General features: G+C 39.7%; 2 protein-coding genes and 1 long non-coding RNA gene across 3 annotated transcripts; 2 read left to right on the top strand and 1 right to left on the bottom strand.

The window, feature by feature from the left end:
- Positions 1-1,105: 1,105 nt before the first annotated feature.
- IL6 (interleukin 6) lies at positions 1,106-5,109 on the top strand. Its single transcript, XM_079302334.1, has 4 exons — positions 1,106-1,564; positions 1,653-1,766; positions 1,976-2,122; positions 4,337-5,109. Exons 1-4 carry the CDS (start codon positions 1,313-1,315, stop codon positions 4,526-4,528), a joined length of 705 nt encoding a protein of 234 aa, XP_079158460.1. The 5' UTR covers positions 1,106-1,312; the 3' UTR covers positions 4,529-5,109.
- A 7,164-nt stretch (positions 5,110-12,273) lies between these two features.
- Positions 12,274-17,519, bottom strand: TOMM7 (translocase of outer mitochondrial membrane 7). Its single transcript, XM_079302333.1, has 3 exons — positions 17,289-17,519; positions 13,671-13,719; positions 12,274-12,490 (listed from the first exon to the last, which is right to left on the bottom strand). Exons 1-3 carry the CDS (start codon positions 17,389-17,391, stop codon positions 12,475-12,477), a joined length of 168 nt encoding a protein of 55 aa, XP_079158459.1. The 5' UTR covers positions 17,392-17,519; the 3' UTR covers positions 12,274-12,474.
- A 118-nt stretch (positions 17,520-17,637) lies between these two features.
- Positions 17,638-25,548, top strand: LOC306800331. Its single transcript, XR_013773814.1, has 4 exons — positions 17,638-17,780; positions 18,416-18,470; positions 22,771-22,798; positions 24,390-25,548. It is a non-coding gene; the product is annotated as an uncharacterized lncRNA (long non-coding RNA).
- Positions 25,549-26,882: the final 1,334 nt, after the last annotated feature.

The raw sequence follows: 26,882 nt of genomic DNA, 5'->3' as shown, positions 1-26,882 counted from the left end.
AGGGACCTGGGCAGAGACAGATTGCTGCTGCTGAAAACTGCTCTCTCACACTTGTGTTCCAGCTCTAGTATTTCTCCACTGGGCAAAATTACCGTAGGTGCTTTTCTACTGCTGGCAGAAAGAAACATTAAATAAAAACCAGCAGTACCCTGCATCTTTCCTGAGGCTGCCTTTTCAGGCTGTTTTCAGAAAATGAAGTAGAAGTATCTGGGGTATTTTTCAGTTTCTGTATTGTCTCTAACACCTCTCTCACGCCTCATGTTCTGTTCTCCCCAGTCTGTACCCTTCTGTTAGCAGTTCCCAGTGCAGAGTCTAGTCTTCCTTATGTGAGAAAACATTGCCAACTTCTTACTCAAAAAAAAAAAAAAAAAAAAAAAATTGAAAATGGGAAAAAAGAGAAAAGGGGAAAAAAAAAAAAAAAAAGGCAGTTTGGCCAAAATGAGTTCAAGACATTCCACAAGTTCAATGTCAGCATGCCTTACACAGTTTGACTCAGCCTGCATTCTGCAAGATTGATCCCAAAAGGCACACTTGCCCTGGGTGAAGAGTCTCCCTGAAAGGTTAAAATTCCTGCAATAGCTACCAGGTAGGCAAAAAGAGATAAGGCAGCAGATAACAGGGAATTTCGTGGCATTTCCTGCAGTCACCCTCCCGTAGGAGCTGGCTTTGGTCCATTTAAAGTATTTGGTTTATTTAATCCTACCTACATGTAGTTCACTCAGGAAGAGGCAATTTGCGACTTGCACTACCCAGCACCTAAACAAAGGCGTTCAGTTTCATATACACAAATAACAAAAATAGCTAAAACACAGAGATGAACAGACATCATACAAAATCCATGAAAGGTTAAAGCACATTAAGGTATTAACACAGACGGAAGCATATAGCGTATGTGAAGTATGTGTGTATATAGGTGCGGAGGCTGATAAGCGTGTCCCGGTGGGTATACATGTATGATTCCCAGTTTCCGTGCGGCTGGAGCCGGCCGGGACGCCGCGGGGCAGGTGAGCGGCGCTGGCTGCGGGGGGCAGCCCGGCCCCCAAGGAGTTACGGAGCGATTACTTCATATTCCACCGGCCGCCTTCGGCCACCCCCCCCGGCCGTTTCACAATCCCGGCTCTCGAGCAGCCCCGTCAAGCCGGGCGCGCTCTGTGAGCACACACCCCCCCGTGTTCTCATGCCGGATTTTCCCAGGCCATGAATAATCTCGAAGCCCCCTCAATAAATACACGTTCAGGGATGTCCGGAGCTCACTCACCCCGCCAGCCTCGCCGACGACAAGGGGCCAAAGGATCCGAGCAGAAGCCGCAGCATGAAGTTTCGCCGGGACTGCGGCTGCACCCGCGCCGGCCGCCGCCGGCCGCCCGCGCTCCGCGCCGCGCTGCTGCCGCCGCCGCTGCTGCTGCTGCTGCTGCTGCCGCGGGCCGCCGCCGCCCCGCTGCCCCACGCCGACTCCTCGGGGGAGGCCGAGCTGGACGAGGCGGCGGCGCGGAGAGCGGCGCTGCCCGACAGCCTGCGGCTGGCGCAGCTGCTGCACGACCGGGCCAAACAGCTGCGGGACGAGGTGGGTATGGCCGCACAGGCTCACACACGGCCCGGCCGCCGCCGCCTCCTGACAAGGCGCGACCAAACCTCTCCGTGTCTCTCCCCAGATGTGCGAGAAGTTCACCGTCTGCCAGAACAGCGTGGAAGTGCTCCTCCGCAACAACCTCAACCTCCCCAGGGTGACGGAGGAAGATGGGTGTCTGCTCGCCGGCTTCAATGAGGCAAGGAACCGCTCTCCTTTCCGCTCTAATCCTGTATACCTGGGGCAGGTTTTGCCTGCTCAAAACAACTCTGGAAGCTGACTAAAGATTTGTGCCGGCTCTGGCCAGTCCTCCACACTATATAAGCATCGTCTGCTAACTTGCATACAGTACTGAGATCAAGGCATTTTGAACTCTTGAGTGACTTTCTCACCTTTCTCTCATTTCAGGATAAATGCCTGAGAAAAATCTCCAGCGGGCTTTATACATTTCAGACATACCTCAAATACATACAAGAAACTTTTACTAGTGAACACCAAAATGTTGAATCGCTATCCTACAGTACAGAGCACCTGGCACGTACCATAAGACGGATGGTGAGTTGGTTTTAAATCCACTCTGATAATTTTTATGGCTTAATACTGATGTGAAGTCAGAAATAGAGGATGGTATGTTTCAGTTCCTTGAAAAAACAGGTGATAGTTCCCTGTGCTCAGATCTTACCCTTATGACAGAGGTTTTACAAAGTTTTGCTTTCTTTTCTTAAAGAAACAACTCTTCTTCCTACTTTCTATTGTTACTTATAATTTCCAAACCAACTACATGCACCACAGTTTTAAGAACAAATATATTAAACTGGCTGATAGAAATAAGATTTCTCAAGGAGCTTGTTTCCAATTGCAGAACTTCAATTCGGCCCCTTCTAATATGGGAACCTACTGAGAAGTAAAAATCAGCAACTTATTTAAAAGTCCATTAAAAAAAAAGATTGAAAAGGCAAAACAAAAAAACCCAAGTGTATTTTTACAATATTATTTCTCTTTAAAACTCTCCAAACCAGACATTTAAGTCAACCTTTATGGTATACTGAGATATTGCTACCAACACATCAGACAGCTCCCTACTGAAAAACACAGTTTTTGCTTGTAAAAAAAATTTCTTTCATAAAAATACCCATTTCTCCCATGATTTGATGAACTAAAATGCTATTAGTTTCTGATAGACATTTTTCAGGTTTTGGAGAGCTTTGAAAGATCACACTTCAAAAATTCAATTAATTCCTGTAGTTCTTGCTCATTTTAATAATCCTTAATATGAACACTTCTTTTTGTCTGTGGGGAAGCCATTTGCCTAATTAAAAATCACCTAATTAAAAATCACCCAGGTAAGGACTGCAGAAGTCTTGGGGTATTATTTCCTTCCAGGCAATTTTCAGCATGTGAAAAGCCTATTGTGTGTTTGCCATACCTTTCCTAACATATTTACTTATGCCCATCATTCTTTATGTGAAAGGAAGCTGAACTGCTTTTTTTCACACTGTGTTAGCTGAGAATAATAGTCCTGTCATAAGACAGCGACTGATTACTGGCTTCCAGCTTGATACACAAGTTTGCAGAAAGTTTGTTTCATAACTGAGAGAGACTAGGTTCTTTGGGTTGGGTTTGAGGTTTTGGACTTTTTTTTTTTTTTTTTTTGACCAAGGTAATCAAAACAGGCAGAATTAAACACAGCAATTAAAAGTAAAACCTGCACTTGTAGAAACTATGGAGTTTTTGAGAAAAGGCCTTGATCTTCAGGTTGGCAATTTTTCTTTGTGAGAGAAAAATCTGCTATTTAAGGCAAGGACAACAAAGCCAAAATCCATCACTTGTGGTTAAACAGATCCACCAGCATGATACCTGCCTGGATATCCAGACACAGACTTTAACAGCGTACAAGGTTACAAGTTAACAAGGTGCTGGGCATACCAGGAAAATGGTGTGATCAGAACATACTCCCAAGTGGTCTGGATAGGAAGAATATTTCTCTCCTATATTGCACAAAAAAAGATGTTTCAGAAGGAGGTTTGCACTTTTTTGTCACTTTTTAAAGGGTAGGAGAGATCCTAAACACAGGATTAAGCACATACTTGCTAGAACTTTAGACTCCAAATCATCTAAAACAGCTCAATGGCTTGGGAGAAGTTCTTCAAAGGCATTTAGGTACTGGGTGCAGAGGGCTGTGAGTCAGAATTAGATAAGTAACTCATTAGATAAATAACTTTTACTCATCTTGTAGTTATGCTCTCACATAGTGAAAGTTGGTGACACTTAAGTCTCACATGTGACTAAATGCCTGGAAAGCAAGAATTAAGCAGCTAAACAAGTTTGACATTTTTGGAAACTGTTAATCTGCTACAAAATGTGAGAGTACTCCAATGTCAGCTAATTAATTATAATTCAGAATGGAGCAGTACAGGTTAGGACAAACCATGATCAGCACCTCCCTACCTAACCAACTACATGACTGCCAGAGAACGGGAGGGGTGTGTTGATCTGCTCAGAGCCTGCCTGATGATGCCAGAGTTTGCCTTCCAACCAGAACCAACAGTATAGCCCAGAGATTGCTACACAGCAATTGTATGAAGCATCACAATTCCTGACACACCTCTCCAGTGAAGCAGGGCTGGGGGGAAGCACAGGTCCAGGGAGGGCTGTTGCCTGCAGCACAGAAAGAGTGGATATGCAGCAGGTTGGGAACATACTGATGCTCTCCAACAGGCTCAGTGACAGTTCTCTAACCAAGGCCCCCCAATATTGTCTTTTTCACAGGTGATCAATCCCGAAGAAGTGTTCATCCCAGATGCAGCTACCCAGGAATCTCTCCACACAAAGCTGAAGTCCACTAAGGCCTGGACGGAGAAAATCACCATCCATCTCATCCTCCGAGATTTTACTTCATTTATGGAGAAGACAGTGAGGGCTGTGCGCTATTTGAAAAACACCAGGAGTTTCAGTGTCTGAATGTTTTAGTTCAGGCACAATCCTTTTGTTACAAATCTGTCAGGTGGCAGATAACAGTGTTGTTCTGTTTTAAGAACTAGAAATAGTAACAATGGTTTGCATCTATATACATCCCCATTTCCTTCGAGGAACTTATTTATTGTATTTAAAATATTTATTAGTTTTTAATATTTCTTATTTATATTTTCAATATTTAGAAATAATTTAAACAAATTATGTATTTTATTTCCTTTCTAATGGTACTATTCAGATATAAACTTATTTAATGTGTATTTAACAAAAAAACATTTTCAGAACCCAGAAAAATTTTGTATAACTTACGTTTTTTATATATTTGAGAGATGACTTTTTTTATATTTTTAGGACAAATAAAAACCAATTTTTAAAAAAAGCTTGTATAACCTCTGTGAACTTTAAACAAGACTAAAGCACTCTAATATACCCAGTTATTAATACCTGCAATTATCAGAATAAGCACTTTCAAGAACTTCTCTGTATGATAAGGCCATTTCTCTACATAGCACACACGTACATACGTACAGACAACTTGATTACCATATAATTCTTAAAATGGGATATGAAGGAACTCCTGAGAAACAAATGGACAAGTGCCTTATATTTAATAAGGGACACCCAATAAAATTGTTTGTAAGGATCTTCTTACAAGTCAAATAGTGTCTTTTAAACAAATAAAGTGGTGAGACAACCACATTAACCACTTTGACATGAATACTATCCCCTGAAGAGTTTTATTGCTGTCATCCAGGGGAATTTTCCAAGTTTGGTTAATCATTTATGGTCCCTACCCCAAGAAGTAGAAAAAAAAAATTTAGGTTATTTCCTTAAGCAATATAAATCAACATACTGCTGCTGAGCAATGCAGCAACATGCATTTGTCTTTTATAATTTATATTTCACTAGTATGGACATGCCACATACCATGAATGCATATTCTTGAATACCTGTGTGAAGAAAAAAACCAAAAAAACCAGGACTTAAGCCTGAGTACCAAATCACTGTAGCTGTGCAGGTACCTCATATACCCAAACAGAGGAAGTCACACAGGGGATGCAGGCAGCAGAAGGCCCTCAAGCTTTGTCCCCAAAAGCGGTAGATTTTTAATTACTCTCACTTTTCCTTCTGGCACAGTGGTGAAGATGTGCAGATGAAAGGCATGCCTTGGAATGTGGATAAGGATGCTAGCAAACTCTCCTCTTCCTCTGAGTGATCTGATTGTCCACATATGCATTCCACCACTGGGGATGCCAAAACAGTGACCAGTCCACCCACTGCTCACATCTTAGATGCTCAAAACAAAACAAATCACTGCTTTGCCCAATATGGTAAAACTGTCATCTCAAGTTGAGCAACATCTGGAGAAGGAATGAGGAGATCTCAAGATCTTTAAAGAGGTCTGTGGTGAATGGGTTTTCTAACAGCACAAAAGATCCTACTTTAACTATCCTGGCACATGCTCCAGGAAATATAGGATAGCCTGGCTCAGTCTTTTCACTTCTTACACTCACAGGGATTTTCTTTTAGTGACCATTTGTTTAGAGACCTTTGTGGCCTTTATTATGCCAGTAATAGGTGTAAGACCCAAAGTGGATCCTATAGTGGATCTAACTAGTATGTGAGAACACTGACCAAGAGAAAAGCCTTCTCCCAGAAGAGTGGCTGCCTGAGATCACCATTAGTTACCATGTACATTGTATCTAAACAAAGTCACACTGATCTCCTGAAACACCAAAGACCGTGTAAGAATTGGGAGTGCTGAAATCCCTTGCAACTGACAGTCAAGCAGGGACACTTCAACCAGCACCCTCCAGCTGATGGCTACCCCAGGCTGACTGCAATTCTAGTGAATATGTAAATGCTGCCACATTTTAGGGTGCAGAAGATGACTACATTACTACTTGTTGGGTGGGGAGGTCAACTTTCAAATCCTTCCTGGAGGAAAGTGTTATCCCTGACAGTGCACTGAGCTGCCATTATTTCACCTCTGGCTCCTCCACAGTTCTCAGGGTCCTTCAATGCAGCAGCTTCCTTGCTGGCCATCAATCTCCTGTCACAATGGCAACTTCAGGGACTGCTCCCAGGATCAGCACCACTTGCTGAAACCAACACTCACTGGTGCTTCTGGAACACAAATATTTGCAATGGGGAATTCAGATGAAAACAGAGAAGACCTAAACACTGCTGATCATGTTACAGGGTCTCTCAAATGAACCAACTTATCATCTTCTTTAAGTCTGCTGTGTAGAAACTATTTCACATTAGTAAACACACAGAGGCATTTATTTTAATTGGCAGATCAGCACAAACACATAAAAAACCTAGAACGACAGAAGTAACCACATTCAGCAACAATGCCTCAACACTTCTATTGAAGAGAGCTCTTCCTAACTGACAGCCAACTCACTGAGCAATTAAAACTCAAAAAACCAAAACAACAACAAAAACCCCACTAACACAACCTAAATAAAAAAGAACTGCTAATAATTACCTAAAAAAAATTAGGAAATTACCCACCAAAACAGTGTTTTTGTTGCTGCTGTAAAGGACCAGCCTCACCCTGCCTATCTCAGCTAGCCTTTCCCCACATTTCCATTCATCCTTAATAGTTAACCTCACAGTGAGATTCTGGAATACTTCACAGATTACCAGCTCCCTTCCTCCTGATTTTGAATTGCCAAAGAAGGAAGAAGGTAAAGCTATGTTGAAAAGCATGCATACATTATACAGTATGCAAGAGAAGCCCACAGTATTCAGAAACACTGTTTAGGATGAGAAATAAAATATCCCAAAGAGCAGCTGCTGTAACACCAGAACACTGACAAGAGAGGGAAAAAAAACCCCACCCAAAACAACCCCCCAAAAAACCAAAAAGACAGAATGCAAACTAATATCTGTAATAGAAAATGGGGGTGAGGTAAGGCATGGTCTCTGTACCATTTCTCTCTTTTTTAACCATACTTCACTGTGTAAGAAACTTCTAAGGAAAAAAAAAAAAAGTGGAAAACATTTCAGCCTGATAGACTTCCCAGGCTACAGTACTACTCCCTACCCAGTTCTGGTGTAAACACTAAATTTTGACAGAGAACAACAACTGCTTGAATGAGACTGCATGCATCTCTAGTGCCTCCATGTATTGTTTTAACAGCCGATGGTGAGATTAGCAAAACCAAGCTGATGCTGCAGAGATGGAAGAGTTACACCTCCAGTAAAGCATGGCAGCAGCATCACTTTTCAGCAGTAAAGAGCCATTAGGTTGGCTTAGCTTGATGGGAAACTTGTCCCAATTTTTGTGATGGTTATTTGTAACTAATAATATTTTACAATTTCAATTTAAAAGATAAAATGATGGAAAGGTAAGTATGCAGTAGTATACATCAAAGTCCTCCTGGTCAAGGCACTGCAAAAAAAAAAAAAAAAAAAAAAAAAGTACATATATATAACCACAAACCTTGTGATTAAGTCCTTGCTTTTTAAGTCAAATGACTAGATAACAATTTCTGATCTCTCTCAGTGAATTTTTTTCCTCCTCTTGGTAAGGGAAAAACCAAATCTACCCACCCTTGCTTCCAAAAAATGCAACCTCTGCAGGCTTCAACCTTGAAGTATTACTTCCTCCATTAATTACTAGTAATATCAACCAATTTCTGTAATCTAAACATATTTAAGCAAATCCTCCTCTATTTTCAAGAATGACTTTGGCAGTCAGCAGAAAACACTCTACAGAAATTTTTCAGTCTGGATTTCTATTAAGTGGATTGAATCTAAGATTCAATCTTTCCTGAGAAAATCTTTTCCTGAGAAAACCCATTCTCTAATCCTGAAATAACATAAGCACGACCAAGAAACAATGTATGTAACCCACAAGCTTAACCAAGAAATGGCTATTGCATCACACCACCATGGAAAAGTATTTAGAAATTGCAATTAAGTCGTTATTTGTAAAAATTAAATTAGTCATATGACATTTAACAGGATGTGGTCTCTCCTCCTGTGGTGAAAACAGATGTAATGAGCTTTAATTTCCAAATATCATCAGTATCATCCTAGCTTAAATTCCGAGCCTGCAACAAAATATTTCCAAAAATATCCAGGGTATATATAGTTTGATTTAGCAATTTTCCTGATTAAGACCATTATGTTAAATGTCTGTTTCATCTACCACATAATGCAAGTTGACAAGATCTTAAGCAGCTCTTTGTCACCTACAACCATTTTGGAAGACAGCTGTAAAAAGCAGCAAAAGACAAGTTTTATACTTCCCCAAAATGAGCCTGTTGTGATGAAATTCTGAACATTGACTTGGTCTGCACAGTTTATGTGTTTAAATGTTATAGTTCAGCTAAAAGATTTGCTGATTAATTCATTTAAAGAAAAAAGAAAGCCACACAGCCTCTGTTTTATAACTGTGATGAGATACTGTAGTTACTTTGTGCCAGTCATGTCTACACCAGGAATTTGTAGCAGAATTAAAAATCTGTTATAAATTCCTGATCACCTTAATTTTGCCTCACAACTAGCCAGGCCTTGAAGAGTTTATGGTGCACACAGATAGGTTTCTGTGTAGATTCAATTATTAAGAACAAAATTATAATGCAAGCCAGACTTTTTTCCCCCCCTTTAGTGATGACACCATTCTTTTTCTACTCTGCTACCAGGAGATTTATAATCCATACACCAAAACCAAGAAAACCACCAAACTCACAAGACTGTGGCTTGCACGATTACTTGACACCAGGTACAACAGGCTCCAGTGACAGGTGGCATTTCCCTGACTCTGAGGCAACCACAAGCACACTCCACCTCCTTCCACTTTGAAGGCACAAAGTATAAAGCCAAACAATCCCTATCTCTGGGATAAGTTCAATGGGATACCTCAAAGTCAGTACAATTCCACCAAACATGCGAAGGCATCAATGATTTTATTTCACACATCTACACTGTAGCACTGACCTTAGCTGTGGTAGTCAGAGCTCATTTTGAAGTAAACTATGCTCACTGACTTTATTCCAAGACTAAGAGTTCACAGGACTCCATCACAAACCCCATCACAGAAAATAATCTGCACTTGGCTGTGGAAGGCAGTGATTCAGTGATAAAGATCAATACAGTCAAGCAGGAAAACTCATATTTGTTCTTTTCTAAGTGTCTCCCATGTGACAGTAAAATTAAATTTTCTTAAGTTCTACTGGGAGAAAAACAGAATGGGCAAAATCATAGATTAAAACACTTGAAATTAACAGCACCTAATTAAAGTCCCTAGCGTGGACTAACAAGAGAGTTCTTTTACCTCATTCCATAGACCTGCCCTCTTCTCCCTAGAATCACCAAAAAACCACCAATCTTGCTAAAATTAGCATATTTCCTGACCTTATTTAAGGGAATTAAGATTCTTCACAGGAATCTGCTTAATGTATAACTTCCCAAACCACCTGCTCTTACAAGAACATCCAAATTTTGTAAATGTGACAAAAACTGCAAAGTAACTTCAAAACATCCGTATCAAAGATTTCTTCATTTTTAAACTTGAAGACAAATATCTCAATTTGGTTTTGCTACCTTACAATTAATTACCAAGATTTAATGATTAATACCTATTATTTTTCCTTTTCTTTTCCACCATGGGAGCACAGGAAGAATATAAATGTTTATTTAAGGAGAAGTTTCACACACCTTTTAATTACAGGAAGAGCACTATAGGACTGAAAGTCTGGACATACAAACAAAAAGCATTATACTACATACTGGCATTCAATTTAACCTAATTTGAAGGTCTATAAAAGTCTTTTTCCTCCTCAATTTGAAAATTCAAGAGTTTTATGCTAATGACTTTCCAGAAACATACTTCAGTAGCATTGAATTACTAAAAATTTCCTATCCAATGTGCTTAAAGTAAGAATTGCATAAGCAATATTTATCCAATAATTCCAAGCTGCAAAAAACCTGAAATGCAAATATTTTTAAGACAAACTTTCAGCATGGAGACGTCAGAGAATCTGGCCTGTGCATGACATATGCATGCTTTTGTAAAACTTTTAATGAAAGAGAAACACTTCCCTATTTCTCTACCTCTTGCCAAATACTATCATCCCTGGAAAGCAGCCAGAGCAATCATGTGGTGGTTATGACCCACAAACCACATCCCCAAATGTTAGACACACAACAGAGCACATGAAATATGCTTCTGCAGGTTTTCAGGTCCATCCACCCACTGCTGCATTTTGGGTATTGTACACCCTTGTAAAATGCAAAATCTGATTGAGAAATACAAGTTACTTCACACTGAATACTGTATCTCTTAGTATTGAATATCTCAGGTTACTGCACAAAACTTGACAGAAGAAAAATGTTCCTAATCATGATTAAAGCCACTATGAAGTACCAAGAGATTATTTCATTACTATTATCATTAGGATCAGTCAAGAAAAAGAATCAAACATTTAATTTCTTTCATAATTTAAGACAGATGAGCAGTTATATTAATCTCAAATTACTGTTAAGAGAAAAGGCACTAGCAAAAAGATACACGGTGGTCATGAGAAACTGTTCTGCATTCAGTCCTTGCTCTGTTCCACTGTCAGCAGTCTACCAGCATTAGCCATGCCAGTATTTCCTGGCATTTGACTGAGTTATCATGATTAATGGAATTTTAAAGAACATGCTGGTTTGCATTATCTGTCATAAACATTTTTGCTTTTTTCTCTCCAACCCTTGTCTTTTAACTCAAGTTTTTCCCCCTTGGCTCATTTGTCTCTATTTTTCCAATCATAGCCCTTAAACACAGTAACATTTTACCATGAATTTTCATGGCAGAATAAAAACTGAGGAAACTCCTATTCTTAAATATTTAATTATTGTAAAAACTGCCTCAAAAATCCGTGGGGTTAAAAAAAAAAAAAAAAAAAAAAAAGCCATGCCAAAATCTAGAATACCTTCATTGCAATGATAATTTGGAGCCAATAAACATTATTATTTTAAAAATCACTGCAGAGATACAAACTACCCTGCATAGTTCTGGAAGAGAGAGAGCAATCTACCCAAAACAGCTTCTATTTAACAGAAACCAAACAGTGACCATATCAGTGCTTGAACTTCAGTGTTAAAAGGAGAAAATCAATTGAAACCAGAACCACCATGGTCCAAAGAACAAGACTTCAGCACAACAATGAAGCACATACCTTGTTTTGTGTACCTCTTTTCTTCCTTCAGTTATACATTAGTAACTTTCTCTTACAGTGAGAGCTATTTATACACATACACACAGAGTACTCAACTGCTGTGTCATCCCACCCCATCCTAAATCCCAGAAAACATAGATAGCATTTAAAGGAAAGTTTAGCAGAAAAGTATACGTTTTTAGTATCTGACTGTCCTAGAAAACACAAGCATACAATCCCTCAATTCTTACTGTATCCACAGATAAAAGAATCCAGAAGGAGTTAAAAAACCCGAAGTGGATCAGCACAATAACCAGCCACAGAGGCTTACCAACATTTGGGCAAGGAATCTTTGAAGAATATTAAAGCATTGAAAATATTAGCTCGATCTTCTGGTTACTGTGAAGATAAAGAGAAATCTTTACCCAAAAGGCAACTGTTAACAGGGATAAGTATGGGAGTTAACTATCACCACATTTTGGGAAAAAACACAACAAAACAAAAACCCCCACCATGGGTTTCTGTAATAAATAAACTACATTATCTTATGTAAAGACTTAAAAACAATATGCATCCATTCAAACAGTATTTATTTAATTACACCGTAATGCAAATAAGTTAGGTCCATATAAACTTCATTCTGTTGTATGTACAACCTATGTCATTAGCAAGCTGAGTGAGCCAGCTGGTGTAAGTGTCGGCCTCATCCTCTGGAATGGACGGATCTTCTGACACTGTCCATCGGCTGCGTCTACAACAGGACCACCACTGCCTTCATCCCCAAAGTAGACTGAAAGGGGAGGAGGGAGGAAATAAAGTCAGATTTGCAGCATGTACTTGTCTTTAAATTGATATTTGGAAAACACAAGTCTGGAGGAACAGCCTTACAAATGTACAGAATGAACGCTAGCCCCCAAAATACTGAAATAATGTCACTTTTAAAGTAAAATTTAAGCCTATAGAGCACCAACATGTGCTCACAAAAATGAGCAGCTGTAAGTTTCAGATTAGACCAAACATCTGCTTGTGATATCTACACATATATATTCTGGTACAAAACACAGTTTTTACACTGTACAGATACAGAGTGAAAAAGAAGTCTCAAACCACCAATGAAGCTAAACATTAAAACACTGCCAGCAAGCAAACAACTGCAAGCAATTTGGTTGTCAAGACAACAGAGGATTCCACTGAAATTGTAATATGATCTTACTACTTTTTTCCCATATTTTCTACTGTTTCTACTGAATCCTAGAAATGGGAATTCTGTACACTGTAACTATGTAAAGCCAGAAGAGTTAATCTATGACTTTAAAAACAATACAGTCCATCAATTATTTGTTTAGGAATACCTGGTCCTGCACAGCAATCAAAGGCATTTCTTGAAAAACAGAAGAACCAATTTCTCCAAAACTTTAATTAGTTAAAAGGAAGCCCTTCAATAAAACTTAAATGCCACTAGAACTTAAGCATTACTAATGCCACAACATTGCAGCATAACAGAGTCCCACAAAAAAGAAGCAACCTGAGCCAAACACACTTTGCTTCATGACATGACTAATACTGAAGGATATAGCCCTTTATTTCATGCACCTTTTATGCAGTGTTATTCCCTCATTTGCAAAGGCAGGAGGAGACTGGGTTTTGGTTTAAATTTGTGCTAGAAGGCTGAGAAGTTATTCTTCAGTGCAGAAACTTGCGCAAACTAGGCTCTACAACAGATTAGAAGGGAAGCTGTCATGCAATAGACACAGGAAGTTCTGTATCTTAAAAACTATGCAAGATTAAGAGAAAGATCTTCCCAAGAACTAGAACTTTGCTGACTTGACATTTGAATTTCCAAAGAAACAAGAACCACAACAATTAAAAACAAAGGATGGAGGCATCATTCACAACTGTTGCTGGCAAGAGGTAACAGACAAACCAGTATCTGCATTAGATTTGTATGTACATTTGGAACCATTACATACCTCCAGATAGTTGGCTCAGGCATCCCAGGATCTGCACCTCTTTTAAAACCTATAGTGAAACATACATTATATACATATATATAAATAAACAAGTATGTGCAGACTCCTGCACAGTTAAATCTCTATAAAGTTATTCCAGCCCATTAAATAACAATAAAAAAGAAAACTACTGAACACAGAATTGTGATTCACAAAGCTGTGCACTAACCTGAATAAAAACTGCATGTTTTTACGAGGGTTAGAAAGCAAAGAAAATAAACACCAGTGTACACTTTTCTTTTTATAAAAGTCTTACCTGCATCTTTACCTAACTTAAAACTCAGTCAACTAACTGTGTGAGATGAAGGAAGTGATCTATCCCAGATACCAAGACATATGTACTTTTACACACACAAACTCACAGATTTTAAATGTTGCTCAGATAGCAACCTAGCAGGCTCTGCCAACAAAGACACCTAAAACTGGTGCAGAGGGAGCACCTTGAGCCTAACAGACAATTCTCCAGTGACATCTGACACACAAAAGCAGTATTTCAGTAACAGTTCACTCCATTTAGCATGACAGAATGCTAAATGTTAAATCAATTAAACCTCAAATCTTCTTGATTGGCACTTGTTGGGAAAAGCTACATACTACTAAAGCTTGCAAACAAACAAGCAAGATGTTTTCTAACACCCAGGAAAATGAAATCAAAGTTAACACAAAGAGTTCATCCTCAGTCCCCAGTGACTCAAATATACCAATGACTAAAGTATATGTATGCTAGGGAAGCAACTGAAGGTTTAGTATATGAATTATCTTTGCTCTTTGGACTGTAAAATAAAAGTCTTGAAACAGAATCATGCCATTCAGGCACTTTTCAACACTACACTGGCTATCTAGAAGTGAATGCTTCATGGAATACATATTATTTCCCTCGTTTAGAGAAAATAAATAATTAATGTCATATTGCCTAAAACACAGGCCACAAAGGTGAATGGAAAAACTTCCATTAACTACACAGGCACTGGAAAAGCTCTTTGAAGATAACATTGAATTATTTGAGATTATTAGACATCCTGACCTGATTTCTTTGGCTGCCATACTGTCCAGCAACACAGCTTAGAAATTCACGAACTGCAGTCACACTCTGTGTGTGTGAATGTTTCTGGCTCTTCCCCTCACCCCCAGTATTTTGAACTAAACCCCCAGTATTTTGAACTAAGTAAACCAGGTTTAACAAAACTGCATGGGTCTAATTTACTGACTTAAAACCAGGGCAGCCACTTCAAAGCAAGTTTTTAAAAATACAACAAAACCCCACCAATTACCTATAACTGCACATTCCCCGACCTAGAAAGCCTTACAGAGGAAGTTACAGGCTCAAGTTTTCTGACCATTTCCTTGTCTATGTTCATTTCAGCATGTATTTTATATACACATGGGTCACATCTTCCCTCCCAGACTCAAAAGTAAACCCAGTAGAGAAGAGTTTCTTCCAAGACTTTGGGTATATGTGACCTCCAAGTGTCCATGTCAATCAAGGTGGCATCTGCACTTCCCCTTCTCACCTGCTTACACTTTCATTACTGCAGATAAATTTATAAGAAAGTAGTGCCAACGTGGTACAGCACACCTATTTTCTGGAGATGTGAACCTAAACTACTACAGCTTAAATTTCTCCCTGATACATAACACTGGTGTTAGTACTCTAAATACAGTAAGGTTGCTTTATACAATTTGAAGTAACTTATTTAATGTCACTAATGTAACTCATTAGTGTCACTAATGTGACACTCTGATGTCACTAAGAAAAAGGAGCATTTTTCCCACATCCACAGATACTGTCATGGAAGTAAAATCAAAACAAAACTTCAACAACAAATTAGGTCATAAAAAAAACTGCTGAAGTTCCCATCCAAAACTTATTAATTTAAAATCATTGATAAACTAAAACAGGAAATGCAATTCAGACCTAATAAAGCTAATTATTTTTTTCTATGGTTTTTGAAGTGACTTCTTTTGCTTGTAGTTGTTGTTAAAACATTTCTGTGACAGCTGAAAAGACCAACATTTTCCTGGTTGTAATCTATAAACAATCAAAGCACTTCAAACCAGGCACAACATTCCCTTCAAATAATCAAAACAACTTCTCAGATTTGACTGGAAACATATCAAGCTCCCAGCCCTACTTATGTTTGCATTCAGTGCAAAGATGTCTGCCTGGTTTAGTGCTTTCCCCAACAGTTTAGACAGAAAGTAAGCCAAATAAATTGCAGGGATCAGTCTTCCTGGGCCCCCCCGTCATAAAAGAAGTGAACAAAAGTGTCAGGCCTGTGGCACATGTGCCTGTTCTAAGTGGGTCAAGCTCTTCAACAAGGACAGCTGATGGCATACAGCTCTAACTCAGCAGAACTACCATGTGGTAGTGATGCCTGGCCAGCCTGACCACAGGAGCAAACACAATATATCCTGGGCACCAAGCACAACATCAAGGCCCACCCTTAACATTCCACTGTGGCTTGGAAACAGGATCCACACCATTTTTGGTGGGAGAGAGAGTGTAACCTGTACTCCTGTTGCTGGAAATTCAATCTCAGCCAGAGGCTGGCAATGCCCCCAGTGCTATAGAGCAGCAGTCCCAGCACAGTCTTGACTACTACAGCAGGCACTCACTGACACTGAGTAAAATCACAGTCCCATTTACTGTTTGGCTCCTTTGGTGCTCTGCTCATTCCTCAGAGGGAATCCTCACATGGGACCGGCCTCCAAGGAGGAAAAGGGGCAAACAAGTCATTATTACAGAATCCCAAAATTGTTAGGGGTGGAAGGGACTCTGGAGATCCCTCTGCCAAGGCAGTGTCACCCAGAGCAGGTGGCACAGGAACGTGGGGGTTTGGAATGTCTCCAGATAGGGAGACTCCATGGTCTAGCCCGTTCCAGTGCTCCGCCACCCTCAACGCAAAGAATTTCTTCCTCACGTTGAGGTGAAACTTCTCGTGTTAGTTTATGGCCATTGCTCCCCATCCTGTAGCTGGGCACCACGAAAGAATCTGGCTCCAATCTCCCAGCACCTGCCTTTAAGGTATTTTTATGTTTTAATGAGATCCCTTTCCAGCCTTCTCTTCTCTGGACTAAACTGGCCCAGCACCCGCAATCTCGCCTCATAATTGAGATGCTTCAGTCTCTTAATCATCTTCGTGGCCTGTGCTGGAGCCTCTCCAGCAGCTCCTCGTCTTTCCTGTACTGAGGAGCCCAGAACTCGACACAACATTCCAGACAGGAGTGCTCCATATACTCCTCGCTAGGGCCGAGTAGAGTACGAGAATCGCATACTTCTTCTTCACAAACACAGGGGAAAAAAAAAACCAAACAAATACACAAATAAAAAACCCAACAGTAACCTCCCAGTCTCGGTTCTCCAAGGGCAACCCCGCCCTCCCTCCGCACATGCGCGGCGATGGCGGCGGGGCAGCGCGGCGGGGCGGCCCTGGGCCCGCGGCCCTTCCCTCGGCCCCGCCGCTCCCCGGCAGCTCCGCTCGGGCCGGGGGCGGACAGCGGCCATGGGAGCCCGCCGCCCCACACCCGGCATCGGCAATGGCCGCCGAGGGCCCCCGCGAGTCCCCGCCGGGCACTGACCGAGATAGAGCACTACGGGGATGAAGCCCCAGCGGATGGCGAACTGGCCGCCCTTGAAGAGCTGCTGTAGCCGCTGCTTGGCCTCCTTGCTTAGCTTCGGCATCCCGGCGGCGGGGCAGAGAGGAGGAAGAGGAGGAGAAGGAGGAGGAGCGCAGCCGCTCTCGTAACAGAGCCGTGCGCTGGGCGGGACCCATCGCTGGGCTGCGGGGCGGGGACCGGGGCTGGCCGTGCCCCCGGGCGGGCGAGGAAATGGCGGCGGCGGGGTGCCCGCGGCGCTCCGGCTGCCTCCTGCCCGCCGCGGGCTTGTCCCGGCCGCCTCCCAACGCCGCAGGCTGAGGGAGCGCAGCGGGACCGGGATCGCCGCTGTGAGGGGCGCGGGGGCTGCGAGCGCTGCGGGTCCTGCTGCCCGCCTCGGGTCCTTGTACCTGTTCTACCCCGGAGACCCCGAGGGGTTGCGCACACGCCGCCTCTGGAGGGTGGGAAGTGCCTTTGGTAAGTGGAGGGTAGAGATGGAGTGGTGAGAGAAAGCGCTCCTGGAGGAAGCTGGAAATGCCTCTCCATGATGCTGTCAGTGAGGCTGTGTCAAGGAAGGTGTAGGCTTGATATTAGCAAAACCCAGGGGGTGGTTGGGCACTGGAACAGGCTCCACAGGGAAGTGGTCACAGCACCAAGGCTGACAGAGTTCAAGAGGTGTTTGGACAACGCTCTCAGGCACATGGTGTGACTCTTGGTGTGCCCTGTGCAGGGCCAGGGGTTTGATGATCCTTGTGGGTCCCTTCCAACTCAGGATATTCCGTGATCTTTGATATCAGGCAGTGTAATCTTTTATCTAGTCCATGGAAACAAGGAGTTCAGGGAGTGAAAACTTGACTAGAAATATGGGGAGAGAGACCTGATTCCTAAAAACTGCCAATACAGCACTTGCATCTTGTTGTGCTTAAAAACCTCAGAGCCTAGATAAGCACTGAAGCATTTTCTTTTTTAACTAATAAATATGTGGTCTCTGTCCTTGCAAAACCACCAAGCTACTGTTTGACACAATTTACCTGATATCTTGCTGCACAATGGCTATGCTGTTGACTCAACCATTTATATCATGTCTTTACCATGTTTTCATTTTTTCTCAGGTAGTCTCCTGCCTTTTGCTGTAACACCAGATTCAAGCCAGATGCAGGTCTTCAGGTTTCTGCTATTACTAATGCAGCTGCAGCAGTTAACACCATCAGGCTGTATCACATTTGCAACCTCTAGCAAAGCTCTGCATGTTATATATTGGTTTGCCTACAGCAGTAACTTGAATTTCTGTAGCCATCTTGTCACATTAAGAATAACAGCATGTCAGTGCTTTTTGGAGACAAAAAAGAATCCAGGGATATAATAAATATTACTTATTCAGATTATACCATTTACTCCTCCAGCATATGGATGCCTGTTCTGCCATTTTATGATAAAAATAGGAGCTTTTAGCTCACTACTTGCTCTCCAGGTACAGGCAGGTAGCAAACTGCAGGCAACATGAGGGGTTCTGGCAGCCCATACCTTGCTTTTGCCACAGTCTGTGAATTATCAAAGTGTGGGGAGTGAAAGAATATTTTGGTGAGGTCTTGTCACAGAATGCACAGCCTTTCGTGTTACACACCAGTCCTAGTGCCCTGTGCTTCCATACACATTAAACATGGGATACACCAGTATTTCCAGTCATATGACTGACACACATTTAATGGTATCTGACAAGTAAAGTAGAGGCATAGGGTTTGTGAGTGTCTCCTTTATGAACTGAATAGCTTATCCCTATGGAAAGGTTAGGCACCAGTGCTGTATCCATCATGAACATCAATATGAAGTTCACAGAACTATGAGCCTATTCCTTTGCACAAAGAATATGCCTTTGGGGTGGAAGTCCTGGGAATTCTAAATGAAAATTGAGAGAATAAGTCTTTCTATCTATAGGTTTGAGTTAAATTTCAGTTTTTTTGGTATAGCACCGTTGTGAAACTTTTCAAATTAGTTCACATAAGTAGAATTGTACAAACATTCAAAATTACAGATTTACTCTTTTGAACCAGTGTAGTGCAAGAGGCACATTCATTATTTGGTAATGACTTGTCATATCCAAAAGGGAACTCAAACCATTGAACATGGCTTTTTGACTTGCAGAAACCTATATTTCAGCAGTTTGTGTTAAATTTGTTTTCCTTTGTAGATGAGGTCAAGTATGATCTGTTTTCACACTGTGGTTGCTGTTACACTTCCTTCTTTCTAAGCACACAAAATCAACTATTCATTACAGCACACAGCTTGTTAATAATCTCTTACAAAATATTGCAATAAAACATGACCCTCTGCAGTGGAATTAAATTCAAAAGGTGCTTTTCCTTCCTGTAATTTTAGTGCAAGTGGGATTCAGGTCTCCTTTGAGAATTGGTTTAACAGTGTCACGTGTGACACAGTGCATATTATGTTACTGTCACCAAAGTGTGCCACATGTACCAGATCTTCTTCCCTTCACACATTGAGTCAATGAGTAATTTTCAGAGCACAGAAACTTGTTAGCCTTCATTTCTCATGTCTGCCAATTTGAATAAAAAGATTGTAGGTTATTTTATTGATTTAACTCCAGAAGCCAGGAAATTAATTACAAGAAATTATTACTTTCCCAGTTTTCTCACAAGCAAAATCAGTGCTAGAAGAGCAGAAAGGTGTGTGTTTGGTGCAGATAAACCAATGTTCATTCTATATAGTTACTGGTCTAAATTTACAGAGCCTTACATGCTGAAGCTGTGAAAGGATGTCTGTAAACTAACAATTTTGACTGGGGAAGAGCACTTTTTTCATTATAACACATATCCACAGTCTCAAACTGTCCAACATACCATATTTGAAGTAAAAGACCTCAACTAGCCAGCCAACAAATCCACAAAACCTCCTCAACAAAATAAAACCAGTAAATGGTTGTGCTGGCTCCAGAAGTTTCCATGCCTTTATTTGATTCCTGTGTCACCAAGGATGTTAGAGGGTCTAAGAGCTCAGCAGTCCTTTGGTGATCTGCTGATTCAGACAAAGGGGGAAGGAGAGCAGCAGTTATCCTTCCTGCAGGTTCATGGGCCAGCACTGGTCACATCATGTAAATATTGACAATTAGCCTCTAAAAGCAAACGTGGCTGTGATGAGGCATGAAACACTGAGCTTTGAGTTTTGAAGGGAGAAAACCTAATACCCAAAGAAAGGGGTAGTGTAAGATGGAGGTGACTCTGCCTGGAGAAGACAGAAGTAGGATTTTAATGAGTATTCATGTTTGTAATTTATTGTAACACTTCCATGAAGGATTTTTATTTTATCTGATTTTTTTTCTTGTGGCTGATAATGAAGACAAAAGCACTTGGAATGATGTGTCCCTTAACTAAGAAGAGCAAGAGCCCCAATTGCTGGAGTGATGAAAGAAAATTAGTGATAGCATAGATGTCGAAAGTCTTTTGTTACAAAAAAAATAAATCTCTTTGAATGTTTTTTGCCTTGTAGCTTCATGTGATCAGCAATAACAATAAAATCAGAATGAGAATTGCAGAGGTTTCAGCCACGACAACAAGAACGTGAATTCCTACTGTTTTATTAACTCGTTTAGCAGTAATTCCACAAGTGTTTTCACAGCAAATAAATATCACTAATACTTATGGTAAAATGGCCAAATATTTCCATTTTTATGCTTAAATTAGGGAATTGAGATTCTTATAGACATGACTGAATCACTGAAGTGTCAGGTTCAAAGAAATAATGTCACTTGGTCAGATGGCTTTAACTTGTCTTTCTGAGTGCAAAGGGTACCTTTCAGGTAAATAATTGCAGAGCTCTAAAGCTTAATCTCAGCAAACCACAAACTAAAGCCATGCAACACTACATGCAACTCAGAGGCTGATGAAGGAGACAAAGTGCAGTGACACATTGAAATCTGTGAAAAATCACTGCAAACATTGTAGGAAATCCCTGCTGGCTTCCATTATGCACTTAGCAGTCTCACTTTTGAGATTTCCCTGATTTACTGACAAGAAGCTGCATTAAATTCATCTGCTTGGGAGCAAAGTTTGAGTTTGACCCTTTTTAGGAGGAATTTAGATTTCAAAGACGCTATGGTGCATATTTCATACTCTGGGATTATACCATAAATCAGTATAAATGACACAAGAACATAAGGAAGATCTCTTCAACAGATTTCCACTGCAGGCTGAATCTTTAGGATGCCAGTAAAAACAGTAGTGTATTCTGACTAGGCATTCTATTTCACTCCATTGTTACTACTAACATTCCTAGTTTTATTGTGCCCTAATAATGATGTTCCTTCTATTCCGTTTTTGTATTCCTATTCATCTAGTCTAATAAATCCCTGCTTTTCTGCAGTACCACTGATCTGGGAAATGCTCCTTTTCATTTCACAAAGACAAGAAAAGGCAGAGACAAAGAGAAATGGAAAGTACTACAGTCAAAATAACAAAGACTTAGTCTGTCCAATTAGGTCATGTGTGAAATAACCAGAATTCTAGAATGTCTCCTGAATGTTAATTGAGACCTAGATTACTCTGGGGTGAGTATAGTTGAGTTCTTGCATTTAGCATATCTCAAAACATGCTTGGAATGCAGAGCTGTAATGCATATAAAAAAAATCTGTGCAAATTAGAATCTTCTTTGTATGATTTTCTGTGTGATACTTGGATGTACTCTGGTTACTGTCTGATATGGGATATTTCCAAGAAAAGGGATATTTCCAGACACTCTGCTGGTCTCAGCTGGGGTAGAGTTAATTTTCTTCATAGTGACTGGTGTGGGGCTGTGTTTTGAATTTGTGATGAACATATGGTTGATGTTTTTGAGATGTTTTTGTTACTGCTGAGCAGAATTTGTACAGAGCCAAGGCCTTTTCTGTTTTTTGTACTGCCATGCCACACAGCCAGGACAGGTGACCCCCATCTGGAAATATCCCAAAGGGATATTCCAGATTATGTGACATCATGCTCTTTATAAAGTGGGGGGAAAAATGAGCAAGGGGGTACACTTGGGGTGATGGTGTTTGTCTTCCCAAGCAACTGTTGGATGTGATGGGGCCCTGCCCTCCTGGGATGGCTGAACACCTGCCTGCCCATGGGCAGCAGTGAATTAATTATTTGTTCTGCTCTGCTTGTCTGCACAACTTTTGCTTTCCCTATTAAATGTCTTTATCTCAACCTGTGAGTTTTTTGGGTTTTGCACTTCTGATTCTCTCCCTGATCCCAATGTTTGTGAGGCATAGTGAGTGGGTGGCTGCATGGGGCTTGGCTGCTGGCTGAAAATTATTGAAAAGTAGTAGAATGATCAGAGTGGCAGGAGCAAACAGCAAAGTTTAGTAATTTTGTATATTTAATACAGTAACTGTACAATTTATTTGCTTAAAAATAAACCAAAACTGAATGGTGACATGGATTTATAATCTCATTATTTTTCATTACAGCTTGAGTCCAGGGAAGGAGAAATGGCAGTCCGAGGTGAGACAGCATTGAAAGAACCTCATCAAATACTTTTAGAGACCTCTGAGAAGAACTGTTGATGTGCTTGAAAACTGAATATTACCTGCTTCACAACTGTAGTGTTGTTTGAAGCATGACTTCCCCATTCTGCCCATCTTTACTTAATGATGAAGATTAAGTGTTACACTTGGAGATAGTACTACCTTTTACCATAGATAGTTTTTCTAAGAATACAAAAGTTCTTCAATGCATGTTTTTAGGATTGCAGTACTTGGCCAAGGATGAAAACAATAATCTGATTCCTTACATACTTTTGGTGATACGCAAAAATATGATGGATAAAAGGATTTTCTGAGGCCAAAATTAATACCCATATTTACTCATTCATTGTTTTTAAATTAAGCTCTTTTTTTAGCAGCTGAGTAACTCTAGGAGGATTTTCCTCTAAAACTGTTTTATTAATGTAAAGCTTTTCTTTGTCAACAGATCTCAAATAGATTTTTGTTGCTGAAGATTATGTTGTTTTAACAGCATATATCTACTTTAAAGGACTTTACAAAAGTTTATTTTAGGTAAATTTTTACTTTAACCAAGGTGAGGAAAACAAATAATATGTTCTGATTTTCCAAAGTCTTTGCTTGTATACTTGCCTTTATACCTATTCCAGCCTTAGTAAATTGTATTGTGGTGAAACAACCATGAAACTGATAATGTAATTCTTTGCAGAGAAAAATGAAATATTTCTCTCTGACACAGAACATAGAATTACAGCATTTGAAAAATAATTCTAACTGTAAGTTGTATTCTGATTTCTCTCTTCAATGAGTGTTGTAATAGTCTTTCTTAGCATCCAACTACAAAAAAATGCTGCTGAAACAACTTTTTCTGAAATGAAATATTTGAAAATGTAACTGATTGATGCAGAGCACTTGCTTTACTGGTTTACAGTAGAGCTTTTGGATGCACTCTCAGATTTTGCAAGATAAAGGTATACAAGCTACTAATTAACTCTGGTTATGTGCTAAGAGAAAACATGTAGTAAAGCAAAAAGAAGAACCTCTGAGTTCTTCTCAGGTAGAAGGTAGATCTGAAACAGGTCTGTGTAGTTTTTTTGCCAGTTTGTTCTGGGTTTTGTCTTAAATCTCAGTAGAACAAATTGTATGTAATTTCAGTTACTGTATATATCCTTAAGTATCCTTTTTTGTTGCAACTTCCAAAACAAGAAGTTTGTTGAAACTAAGATTTTTTTTTAAAGTGTAAATTAAAATTTAGTTTAGTATAGCTTTAATTTCAATAGAAGTTAAAGCATAGCACAGTCAAGGTTTTAGTGTTGTCATTATAATCCTTTTAACAATTTGTAAAGCAAATTAGAGTCCAGAGCACAAAAGGAAAGGTAAAAATATGTGTATTTTCAGATCTTAAATAAGATTGCCCAGTCAACAAAGGAAATGTGTCATGCGTGTACAAACTGATTAATGCATAGTAAATCTAAATGTAATCTAATTATTTAATTAAATTGAACATAGCTATTAATTTATCTTCATTATTCACTTTGAGTGAATTTACTTCAGTAACTTAAGGACAAACCTATTGTCATATTCTAATTCAGCAGGGCCTAACCATGACCAGCAAGCTGAGGAGTAGTTCACACCTCCTCTGGCCAAGCCCCTCAGATGTGCTGCCTGAGCTTCCTGCTGAAGGTGACACTCCAGCAAGAGCTGCCTTTCAGAATTGGGAAATTCAACCAATATGGACAAAAGTATCAATGTTTGTGTCTGCCTTTAGTTTTTGAATTTCAGTAGTTCAGATTTCACTGAAAATTCTTTGAGATCTTCAGCACATGGAAGATTAGAATTAGTATCATAATGAAGAGTAAATAAGGCCTTTCCTAGGTACCAAAAGGCAACCAAGGAAAGCTCTTTTCTTTCTTTCCAAGTCTCATCTGGTACTATCAAGACTAAATGAAGCACAACTCATGGTTAATGAAGTTTTTACTATTCCAATAAAATAAAGTTTAGTCTCTTAAAATGCTTCCCTTTTGCCTTTCATACACAATTTCTGTCCATGCTTTGTCTATTTTAGTGGAGACATATGCCATATTTAGCTTTTAGATTTTACTCATTTCAAAACATTGTCAAGCAGACCCACTAGTATGTCTTCTCTATATATTGTCAGCCTGATTCACATGCCTGTAAGTTCATCTAAGACTCTTTGCACAGAAAACAAATGACACCTTTCAGGGAAATACCTATCAGTTTTTCAATCACTGCCACTGCTGTTCAGTTAGGATTATTAAAAACCTTAAACTTTACTCTCATATAATTGCAGAACAACTGCATTTTAGTCATTTTAGAGGCTGGAGTCCAGTTTAAGAGGGTGGTTTTGGCATTAGGTACTACAGTAATTAATGATATTTCAGTAGCTTTTCCCTTACTTCTTGCCTAGAGAAAAAACAAACAACAAAAAAACAAAAACTCCACAAAAAATCAACAAACAAAAAAAACCCCACCCCAAACCTATAATGGGAGATTAGTTGTGTGCCTTTCACTGCTTCTTGTAAAATGTTAATGGACTCCTAAAGGTTTCATTTTTGAATGAGAACAATTTCAACAAGAGCTTTAGGAGATGCAGAGAACATTCAAGGAACTTGTGAAAATTCTTTATGTTCTGCTTTATAAATTCTGTTAGGCACATTTGGCACAAGCTATGAATTTGACCCCAATTTCCGGGCATTTAAATAGTCTAAATAAAATGCCAATTCTGTAATATTTTATATTTTCCTTTTTTTTTTTCAAGTGCATATTAAGTACACATCTGAAGAAACAATATTGTACTCCTTTATTTTAGATGTAGGTAGCAGTCACAAGAGATCAAATGCTGTTGTGTGTAACGAAGCATGAAGATGACAAGATACATGAACCAGAGGCTTTTCACCTCAATCACATCATCCAGGACATAATTATACAGATTTTGTATTTCAGAAATCCATTTCACCTTGGGATTGAAATCATTTAGATGAATCTGTGTAAGTATAAATAAGATAGTTCCCCACACCCCAATTAGCTTCCTACTTTAAAAATAGAAAGGAAAATATGTCATCCTGAGTTTAGAGATGAGTTATTTGTGTGTGGTATTTGTGATGGAAAATTCTTTCTAAAATAAACACAGTAACAAATGCTCTTCTTTTTTCCTCTCATATTTTAAGGGCACAGGCTGCTTCTAGTGACAGAGTACTAGGCTGGACTGATCCTGGTCTATTTTAGGGCATTTGATTAATACATACAGCACTATCTATTAGAGTCATTACTTGTAAAATGCAAAATACTTTTTCTGTAGTTTTTCTATTAAATTTCTTTAAAGATACACGCAGAATGTTACTTCCCATGTTGTATTTTAGTCTAGCAGCTCTAATATGGATGATATGCTGATGGGCTTTTGAAATCCTGAGGAACATCAGTCTGACAGGGAGCCTAGATTGATCTTTAAAAAATTTTACAAATCATTTAACTACTATTACAAAATTTTTATAAATGCTGAATAAAGATATCAATTAATAAATGTATCAGCCTCTATTAATTTAGTTCCTTCACTTCATTACAGAAAGACACTATTGATCCAAAATTTATTAGCAGTGTTCTGCTGAAGCCAGTGGAGGGCAGACTTGAATTGGAAACTTTTTGCTACTGCAGTTACTTGAAATTAAAATATCAGATAGTGCCTTGAGCTCGAAGTCTCATCACTTCTCTACTATTCTAATTACCCTTGTGCTGGATAAAAGCTTCTTTGCAGTTGCTGTTTGACAAAAATGAGTGTTTTGCAAATGTTTAAATAAAGATGCTAATATGAAAGTGAATAAGTCAGTGTATCAGCAGCTGTGTGTTACTCATCAGGGATAATCCACACTGCTTAATCCTTAACCATGTAAATCTTGAAATGTTTTTTAAAAGCTAGTGAATATAATTATCCTCGTTTTGCAGATTAAGAAAATGAGGAATAGGGTGGGTTTGGGTGACCTACAGAAACAAGACCAAAATCCAGTTTTTTGAGATCTAATTCAGTGCTTTGCCCATATAAACTATTTTAGCTCTTGCAAACATTATGG

This window comes from Erithacus rubecula (assembly GCF_903797595.1).
Source record: "Erithacus rubecula genome assembly, chromosome: 3".
In the NCBI taxonomy this organism is placed as follows: Eukaryota; Metazoa; Chordata; class Aves; order Passeriformes; family Muscicapidae; genus Erithacus; species Erithacus rubecula.
Note: the sequence above shows the minus strand (reverse complement) of the source record. Positions and strands in the feature narration are given on the sequence as shown.

Excerpts from the sequence above, each read along its gene's own strand:
- TOMM7 (XM_079302333.1), bottom strand. The coding sequence starts at position 17,391 with ATGCCGAAGCTAAGCAAGGAGGCCAAGCAGCGGCTACAGCAGCTCTTC. Across the intron at positions 13,720-17,288 it reads CCCCGTAGTGCTCTATCTCG|GTTTTAAAAGAGGTGCAGAT; the intron begins GTCAGTGCCCGG and ends GTTTCACTATAG.
- IL6 (XM_079302334.1), top strand. The coding sequence starts at position 1,313 with ATGAAGTTTCGCCGGGACTGCGGCTGCACCCGCGCCGGCCGCCGCCGG. Across the intron at positions 1,565-1,652 it reads CCAAACAGCTGCGGGACGAG|ATGTGCGAGAAGTTCACCGT; the intron begins GTGGGTATGGCC and ends GTCTCTCCCCAG. Across the intron at positions 1,767-1,975 it reads TGCTCGCCGGCTTCAATGAG|GATAAATGCCTGAGAAAAAT; the intron begins GCAAGGAACCGC and ends CTCTCATTTCAG.